At 39.5% G+C, this 10,000-nt stretch overlaps 1 protein-coding gene across 1 annotated transcript in view; it reads left to right on the top strand.

Moving 5' to 3' along the window:
• KNTC1 (kinetochore associated 1) overlaps window positions 1–10,000 on the top strand; it is a 66,344-nt gene that overhangs the window by 30,205 nt on the left and 26,139 nt on the right. The window contains exons 30-38 of the mRNA XM_007448742.1: window positions 1–83; window positions 2,064–2,136; window positions 2,750–2,817; window positions 5,395–5,678; window positions 6,877–7,049; window positions 7,724–7,821; window positions 8,387–8,525; window positions 9,002–9,058; window positions 9,564–9,727. The exon at window positions 1–83 is cut by the window's left edge and continues 25 nt beyond it. Coding sequence (XP_007448804.1) covers window positions 1–83; window positions 2,064–2,136; window positions 2,750–2,817; window positions 5,395–5,678; window positions 6,877–7,049; window positions 7,724–7,821; window positions 8,387–8,525; window positions 9,002–9,058; window positions 9,564–9,727 — 1,139 coding nt within the window. The remainder of the gene's footprint in view (window positions 84–2,063; window positions 2,137–2,749; window positions 2,818–5,394; window positions 5,679–6,876; window positions 7,050–7,723; window positions 7,822–8,386; window positions 8,526–9,001; window positions 9,059–9,563; window positions 9,728–10,000) is intronic.

Genomic DNA, 10,000 nt, shown 5'->3' with positions numbered 1-10,000 from the left:
CTGCTGAAGCTCAGAAAACTGCAGGAAGAGTAATCATATGGGCACGACTGGCATTACAGGAAGAACCAGATAATTCTAATGAGGTGAGATTTTCACTAAATAAAATGTAGATAAATCCAATTTTTATGGATATTTATCAACAGGATAGAAAAGACAGACTTAAAAATATGAGTATTTGCTCTTCTCACTGCTAGAATGGCCTAATTTTTTTTTTTTTTTTTTTTTTTAGGCGGGACAATTAACCAATAAGTAAAATGTCATGTTAATAAATAATAAGGGTGAAGGAAACATTTAAGAGTGGAGACTACAAAGAAGATGCTATACTAATAGAGTTGTTAAGGAGGACCTCTTAGAAGAGGAGGTATTTCAGGTGAGACTGAATGCAGTGAAGGATTGTATGATGGAAGCAGAGGGGAAAAAATTAGTTTAGGCAAAGGGAATAAGCGTGGCAGGCTCTGAAATAAGAAGGGCTTTGTGACAATGAAGGTGAATTTCTAGAAAGTGTTGGAGATGCAGGAGGGACATTTAAAGGCTGTATAGTCTATAGGAAAATTTTTATTTATTTTTAAATTTTATTTTATTTTTTCGGTACATGAGCCTCTCACTGTTGTGGCCTCTCCCGTTGCGGAGCACAGGCTCCGGACGCGCAGGCTCAGCTGCCATGGCTCACGGGCCGGGCCCAGCCGCTCCGCAGCATGTGGGATCTTCCCAAACCGGGGCACGAACCCACGTGCCCTGTATCCGCAGGCAGACTCTCAACCACTGCGCCACCAGGGAAGCCCATAGAATGGCCTAATATTAAAATTCCCATTTACTATATAGAAAATTTACCATATAGAAAAACAAACAAACAAATACAGCTGCTTTGGAGCAGTGGCTTTGAGCCCACACTGAATAATCTAGGATCTGCAGATCAAAAGGATTAAGTGAAGTATCTGTTATACATAAAGAATTTTCCGTAATGCCTTGAAGTATAAACAGTGTTTTGCATTGTATGGGACATAGTCATTACTCTCGAGTTACATCAGCCACAGAACCAAAGGAAATCTAATCTGAGAACAGAACATTGAAACTTAGAATCGGTTTCCAGAGAGCCAATTCACGGTAGAGAGATAAGGGACTGAAAACCTAGTTTATCCAGGGTAGTTGAGTTTTTTAAACCTTTGAAGATACTTACCTCCCAGCCTCTCTCAGTGGTGCACTTCAATCATTTTTTACCTTTAGGGAAATTATTATTTTTTTTAACACCTAAAATTTACTATCCTCTTATTGTCCACTAGGCATTAGGTTAAATACTTCACATAGATTGTCCATTTCTTCCTCACAATAAAACTGTGAACAAAGTTGTGAAGGAGACCCTATTGTTAGCTCCTTTTGATTGAATTTAGAAACTAAAATTTTAATATTAGTGGCTTCCCCAAGGGTATTTGGAAAGTGGCAGAATCTCATTTCAAACTGTCTGTGTTCTCAACCACCAGCTTCAACTACAGCCCGTAGTCAAAATGTTTGAGTACTTTGTACGGACCCGGCCCTTGCTAAGCATTTTACACATACCATGTCTTTCAATTAAAGCTTTTCTCTCTTTGGTTTTTCTTATCTTTAAAAAAAAAGATTTTTTTTTTTTTTTTTAGTCTTAAGGATGATTCTTTCTTAGACTTCTGATTTCTATACTAAACAAGTTCAGTTCTCTTTAACTTTTCCAGAGATCCTTTCCAGATTTTTTTCTCAAATAATAAGTAAAAGCTGTTAAAAAAAAACTAAACCCAAATGCCTGTTAATTATAATGTATCTGAAAGGTGATTTGGGAGATTTGCATATTCTATAGTATTTCTAAATCATATATCCAAGAGTCCATATGGGTGTTTTTCATGTTTAGCTTATATATTATTCAATTATGGTCCATTCTTTGGCTGCCCAACTCCTTGTAACACAGACTTCTCAACTCTTAAGCCATATCTATTGTTTATTCTGATTCTGTGTTTTTTATTTATTTGTCTATATATGCACTACATATACAATGGCAAATACAAGAAAGGGACTTCATTTTGCATTTTTCTTTTTAGGACAAGGCCTGGAGACTGTCTGTAGTGAAGACATCAGTAGACATTCTTAAATTACTGTGTGACATTCAGAAAGGTAGTTTCCATCTCTGTTCGCTCCTCTTGGTTTAGTTCTAAAGCTGATCCTTTTCAGAAGAGGGCATCAGTGACATCTCCCATCCTGACCCACAGTTTTCCTGCCTCTGATTGTCTTTTTTGATCTCACACACTTTTCTTCATGAAAAGGCTTTCTTGCCTTATTCTTTTGATTAGTAGTGTAAGAGCAGAAGCATGTAAGATCAACTCATCATTTGTGCATATGCTTCAGTGACTGTTTAATGCTGGACTAGATTTCTTTGGTGCCTTGCACTTTTTACTCACATTGCTCACTTATCACTTGGTTATGATTGGGAAAAAACCCATTTAACCTTGAATTTAAAACAATTAACAAAGTAATTCTCTTGGGGAAAAAAAATCTGGAATTTATTTCAGAAAAATTGCCATTTGTCTTGTAACCAACAAACTTCTCTTTTCTACCTTCAGAAAGAATAATTAAATTTCTTTTTGTACTTAAATTGTCTTCTGTTAGAATCTGAAAAGAACTACTAAAGACTTGAGAAAACCAAAGTGAATTAAAATTTTAGCTTTTAAAAATTCTGATAATATCAGAATTTGGATGTATGCTATAACTTTTAAAAATTTAATTACAGACAATCTGCAGAAGAAGGATGAATGGGAAGAAACCTTGAAACAATTTAAAACTGTTGCTAGCTTACAGGTAAAGATGTTAAGCCATGTTGAACATTATTACTTGACTCATCAGTGCATTTGACATAGATCAGTTCCTCCTTCTTAAAACCTTCTGCACTAGCCTTCAGAGACTTCAGATATACTGGTTTTTCCTCTTTCTGTCTCTCTTTTTTAAAGCAGCTTTAATGTAATATAATTCACATACCATACATTTCATCTATTTGAAGTGTATAATTCAATGGTTTGGGGTATATTGCATTATTGATTGTTTAAATCGTGGTAAAGTACCTACAATGTAAAATTTGCCATTTTAAACATTTTTCTATTTACAGTTCAGTGGTATTGACTCCATTCACAGTGCAGTACAACCATCACCATCACCAATATCTACTTTTCATCCCTTCAGGCAGAAACTTTGCACCTGTTAAGCAATAACTCCCCATTCCTCTCTCCCCGCAGCCACTCGTAACCTCTAATCTACTTTTTATCTCTATGAATTTTCCTATTTCATAAATTTCGTATAAAGTGGAATCATAAAACATTTGTCCTTTTGTGTCTAGCTTTTTTTACTTAGTATAATGTTCATCCATGCTGTAGGATGTATAGAACTTCCTTCCTGTCTCTGGCTGAATAATATTCCACTGTATGGCTCTACCACATTTTTGTTTATTTATCTCTTGATGGACACTTGGGTTGTTTCCACTTTGGGGCTACTGTGAATAATGCTGCATTGAACATGGATATACAAATATCTGTTAACTTCCTGCTTTCAGTTCCTTTGGATATATACCCAGGAGAGGAATTGCTGAGTCATATGGTAATTCTATGTTTAACTTTTTAAGGAACTGTTCTCTCTTTTTTAATTGTATTCTAGTTTATGCCTTTTTAAAAAACCATTTTGGTTTACGGTATCTTTATTTATTTAACTCTGGTGGCCCGGAATGATGGCTAACAGTAGCTGTCATTTACTCAGTACTTAACCATGTACTAGACATCTGGCTTTGCATGTGTTATTTGTCACAGTAGATCCCCAGGGAGGGTACTGTTATAATTCTCCTTTACAGATGAGGAAACTGAGGCACCATAGTGTCTCAGAATATTGTGAAAGACAGCAAATTGTCTATAGAAACTGGCCCAAGAGATTACTGTCTACTTCATAATGTCTTAACTTTTTTTTCTATATAGTTTCATTCTAGGTAGTTCACTTTTTCTTGAAAATTAATTTCTGTTAACTTTGAACTGATTAACTGTCTTCAGATTTGAGATTTGAAATTAATTATTTTATTTTGGCTCTAGGGCCTTCCTAACATGAAAAGATTTTGTAAATAGAAGGGCTGTCAGGGTTAACTGATAAGTTTCATCAAATTGGAAATTGGGTAGATGTGAGGATCTCTTTGTGAAAACTTGAAATTAACACACCGGCAGATTTAACTCGCAACTGTATTATCTCAAAGTGTGTAAAGAAGAAATAATTTATCACAGTTTATTGTACTGCTGTTTCTCAAAGTATGGCCCATGGACTCCCAAGGGCCTCTTGAGACCCTTTCAGGGAGTCCATGAGATTAAAACTCTATTTATAGCAAAAATAAGAAATTGTTCTTTCCATCCGTATTCTCTCATGAGAGTATACTGGGTTTTCAGAGGCTTCATGATGTGGTAATATCACCGCTCTAAAGGCTGATGGTATGTGCACTTTTATATGCTCTTGTATTTTAAACTTTTCTGTTTAATTTATGATATGGTAAATATTAATAGATATCTCCTTAAAAAGTTTTTTGGGGTCCTCAATAATTTTTAAGAGTATAAAGAGGTGCTACAACCCAAAAGTTTGCAATCTGCTATGTTAAACAATAGATGTCTTCGTGTGAAGCACCCAGGAGTCAGCATAAGGTAACTTCTCCGCGGTCTTCTTAAATTTGAAAATTACAGGTACTTTAAAGCAATGGTTTTGATCTAAGCAAAGTCATGTTTAGTTATTGTGCTACCATTTATGGAACAATCCTTGTGCCAGGTCTAGTGGGAGAGGCCAGGATGCTGCTAAACATCCTCCTGTGCAAAGGCAACCCCTGCGGCACAGAATCATCTGGCAGATTGAGAAACCCTGTTCTAAAGTGTGGTGTCGAAGAAGAAGGTCTCACTCACTCCCACTACCTCTTGGCGTCCTTCCCTGGGCGTCAGCAGGATCCTTTTATTGGGTTGGAAAAATTAATTCTAGGTCTGGTGTTAGCAGCTAACCAGAAGTTATTACAGAAAAGAGCAAAACTGGCTTCTTCAAGCCACCAAGGTAGAATCGCACAAACCTAATACCTAATCCCTCCCTCCTTCTGTTCAGGGTTAGGGTTAGGATTAGGGCAGAATTACCACGACAGAATTACCAGACCCATAGATGTCAGCAGTGCCAAAGCTGAGAAAGCCCTGGGTTAAGTGATATTTTCCCCTTTTCCAACCTTTATATAATAAGTTACTTTTGAAGTATAGAGTCATAAATTCTTAATTTACAAGGGAGAGAGAGAGAGGTAAAATAGAGGTTCGAGACACACCAATGATTTTCAACCGCAGATGAACTGAACAGACGTGGACCTTTGTCTTGCTTGCCTTGCTACAGGAGAACTTTGAGGTCTTTCTTTCATTTGAAGATTACAGCAATAGTTCCCTGGTAGCAGAGCTCCGGGAACAGCACATTAAAGCTCAGCAAGTCGCACAGGCTAATAAACACAAACCCTGGAGGCCAGCAGAGCCTGCGGCTGCTGAGGAGGAGAGGCTGAGCGCCGAGTCCAAGCTGCACCGACAGGTGCTGGCCCTGCAGGTGTCCCGGCAAGAGCTGGAGGCCAAGATGATCTTGAGGGCCTTGAACGACGGGAACGTGGAAGGGGCGCTGAGAAAATGCAGGTGAGTTCCAGGTCCCCAAATCACGCAGCTCATCAGAAAGGAACACTAGTTTCATTTACTTCTTTTTTTTTTTAATGTTTTTTTTTTTGCTGTACGCGGGCCTCACTGTTGTGGCCCGTTGCGGAGCACAGGCTCCGGACACGCAGGCTCAGCAGCCATGGCTCACGGGCCTAGCCGCTCCACGGCATGTGGGATCTTCCCAGACTGGGACACGAACCCGTGTCCCCTGCATCGGCAGGCGGACTCTCAACCACTGTGCCACCAGGGAAGCCCTTCATTTACTTCTTCGATGACGAGGATAGGGATCGTGACCCTTTCATTTCCACAGACATGATTCTTCGTTTCTCGCCCTGAGAGCCTGTTTTGGATGCCTCGGTCAGAAAGTGGTGGCGTAGGGACTTGTGGTTAAGAATCTGCCTGCCAATGCAGGGGACACAGGTTCAAGCCCTGGTCCGGGAGGATCCCACATGCCATGGAGCGACTAAGCCCGTGCGCCACGACTACTGAGCCTGTGCTCTAGAGCCCACGTGCCACAACTACTGAAGCCTGCGCACCTAGAGCCCGTGCTTGACAACAAGAGAAGCCACCGTGATGAGAAGCCCGTGCACCGCAACAAAGAGTAGCCCCCGCTCGCTGCAACTAGAGAAAGCCTGCGTGCAGCAGCGAAGACCCAACACAGCCAAAAATAAATAAATAAATAAATTTATTTAAAGAAAGAAAGTGGTGGCATAGAAGAGGTGTGACTAACCGTGTGTAGTTAGGTAACCAAACCATTGAGTTTAGGTCACCTTGCAGTGCAACAGTTCGTGGTATCCCAAGCAAGTTGAAAAACGAAGCACACTGAAAAACATTTAAAGACATTGTAAATGTTGTTAGTGGTTTTATATATATATATATATATATTTTTTTTTTTTTTTTTGCGGTACGCGGGCCTCTCACTATTGTGGCCTCTCCTGTTGCGGAGCACAGGCTCCGGACGCGCAGGCTCAGCAGCCATGGCTCGCGGGCCTAGCCGCTCCGCGGCATGTGGGATCTTCCCAAACCGGGGCACAAACCCATGTCCCCTGCATCGACAGGCGGACTCTCAACTACTGCGCCACCAGGGAAGCCCCAGTGGTTATATATTAATCCAAGAAAGGCAAATCCATCTGCTTTCCATATGAGTGCTCTAACTTCCGACACTTCCTTTCTTCCAAAGAGACTTGTTTAAGTATCACTGCAACACCAACACTGGAAAATTGCTGTTCCTGACGTGTCAGAAGCTGTGTCAGATGTTGGCTAATGGCTTTCCAATGGCAATCCCTGAGGGACTAAATCTTCCTTCTGAGATACATGATCTAGCATGCCAGGCTGCCACCATCTGCAGTCCAGGTGACAAGATTTATAATTTACGTGTTTTTTTTTTTTTTTTTTTTTTTTTTTTTTGGGAGAATAGGTTTTTCTGGGGTTGTTTTTTGTTTTTTTACTATGGTTATTTTTCTTTTTTTAACCTTTTATTTTATATTGGAATATAGTTTGTTTACAATGTTGCGTTAGTTTCAAGTGTACAACCACGACCCCGTGTCCCCTGCATCGGCAGGCGGACTCCCAACCACTGCACCACCAGGGAAGCCCAATTTACGTGGTTTTATATTCTCTGCTTCATTTCGTACTTGTCTAATGCTGTCTCCTTACAGTTGTACACTGAGGTAGAGAGAGAAGCAATCATTATCCCTCTTTCACAAAGGGGACACTTATAATTGAATCTCTATGGGGGTTACTATTTTAAAGTATTTCCAAAATTAACAATGTCATTTCTGACTATTGACAATATTCGCTTTCAGAAGATTGTGAAATTCCTTGCCTCCCCATATCTGATCTTACTTGCCAGTCAAGCTTAAGAAAAATGTTGACCTGTATTATTTAGGGTAGTCAAAACTATGTGGAAACCTTTCTCTCTGCTTTGTGGCCTACCTTAGAATTTTGAATGGTAATTATTCAAAAGTTGTTTTTGTTCTAAACACATGAAATACTAGTTTAATGATTTTTTCTCCATTTTCTTTCAGATTTTTTGCTAGATGCCTTAGAACTCTGTAAATATACTTTAATGGCAGTAGAGCTTTCCAGACAGTGCCAAATGGATGACTGCGGAATTCTCATGAAAGTAAATTGCTTTCAATTTCTTTTCCTTAAACAAAACCCCTACCCAATCCATTACACACAACTTTTAAATCACTTGCATAGTTTATAAAAATACTGAATCTACCACTCATATTTTCTTACTCTAGACCAGAGAACTACTTAAGGGCATGAGACCACTTCTCTTTTCTAGTCAAATTTATTGGCTTTAATTTTAATTTGCACTATCTTTTGAAACATTGGGTCTCAAACAAGGCATCTCTGGACATTGTCCAGAGTAACAGTTTGGGTTTTTTTATTTTTTGGCCATGTGGCTTGCAAGATCTTCCCCTACCAGGGATGGAACCTGGCCCCCGCAGTGAAGGTGGCAAATCCTAACCAGTGGCCCACCGGGGAATTCCCTGAGTAACAATTTAATTTAAAGCGGCATTATTTTAAGCTGTAGACCAGAAGAAACAGACTACATGGTTGTTTTTGACCATCAACATTGTGTTTGGCTCTGATCTGATTCTGGATTCTGCTTGGTGAAGCAAGAATCTGTGTTCTGGAGTGTCCTTATCTGTGTCTTTTCTGTATGACTTGATATTTAGACATCTTTTGGAACTCATAAAGATCCATATGAGGAGTGGTCTTACTGTGACTTCTTCAGTGAAGATGGGATAGTTCTCGAGTCACAGATGGTGCTCCCTGTCATCTATGAATTGATTTCATCACTTGTGCCTCTGGCTGGTAAATCTCATTTGTGTCATCTTTTTTCTGTGTATTTCTGCTTCACTCAAGTTTAAATGGTAGAGGTTTGGAACTGGAACTACACATAGTGACGTGGATGAATCTTGTAGACATAATGCTGAACAAATGAAATGAGGAACAAAAGAATATGCATTGTATGATTTCTTTTATGTAAAGTACAAGGACGGGCTATAAGGACGCCATATGCTGTTGGAAATGAGGGTAGTGTTTACCCCTGAAGGGTGGACTGGATGCGGGCAAGGGGATGGCTTCTGGATGCTAGTAGTGTTCTGCGTCTTGGTCTGGATGTACACTTACCTGTACATGCAGACCTGTAAAGGTTTGGGTTTTTTTTAAGTAACAGGTTGCTTTAGAACATTATTTGATAAGAGCACAATATTAAAGTATTTCTGGGACTATGTGCTCTAAAAGAGAGTTATTTTACTTATTATTATTGAATTTATTCTCTTTTGTAGAAAGCAAGAGATATCCCTTCGACTCTACAAGTTTACCATACTGCTCCATCAGTGAAGGTATTTGACATCAGAAACATATAACCATTGAATTACAGTTTTGTAAATAGGCCAACATAGAGATTTCTTGAAATCCTGAATATGAATCTGATGTAATGTCCTTAATATAGTTTCTTAATTATTACTGTTACATTGTTACTCTTCCAAACTGTCAGGAAAATGGGTCATTTGGCTTATAGTGTTAACTTTTATGAATCTGTTCATAAATTTGGTCTTCCAAGTAGAGAAATGGTTTTCTTCAGCTAATGATTTAAGCATCTCAAAATAGGCAAGTTACAGTCAAAGTACCTCAGTATCCATGTACCTAGCTATTTTCTGGTTTAGATCAAGCCTCATGTTAACTCTTTTATTTACTAACTTTGAGAACCAATTCTGTGACCATTACCTGCATTGAAGAAGTAGACCGTCCCTGAAAACAATTTCCAAATGTGGTCTTTCTTTGTTTAAAAAAAGTCTAAATATTAAAATACTTGTACTTGAGTAAAATACTTTTATCATTTCACAGGAGCCAGCCTTATGTTACCTATTATCAATTCCATCTCTGCCTTGCTTCAGAACCTTCAGGAATCTAGCCAATGGGAGCTGGCCCTAAAATTTGTAGTTGGTTCATTTGGTACCTGTCTGCAGCACTCTGTGTCAAACTTCATGAATGCCAGTTTGAGTGACAAGGTACAGTTTCGAGAACAACTACTTTCACTTTGCACAAATACAGATACAAAAGCACTGCCAGGGAAGCCACTGCTTCCCTGGTGGTGCAGTGGTTGAGAGTCCGCCTGCCAATGCAGGGGACACAGGTTCGTGTCCCGGTCCAGGAAGATCCCACATGCCACGGAGCGGCTGGGCCCGTGAGCCATGGCTGCTGAGCCTGCGCTTCCAGAGCCTGTGCTCTGCAACGGGAGAGGCCACAACAGTGAGAGGCCCGCGCACTGGAAAAAAAAAAAA

Source organism: Lipotes vexillifer, unplaced genomic scaffold, assembly GCF_000442215.2.
Source record: "Lipotes vexillifer unplaced genomic scaffold, Lipotes_vexillifer_v1.1 scaffold21, whole genome shotgun sequence".
NCBI classification, from domain to species: domain Eukaryota; kingdom Metazoa; phylum Chordata; class Mammalia; order Artiodactyla; family Lipotidae; genus Lipotes; species Lipotes vexillifer.
Note: the sequence above shows the minus strand (reverse complement) of the source record. Positions and strands in the feature narration are given on the sequence as shown.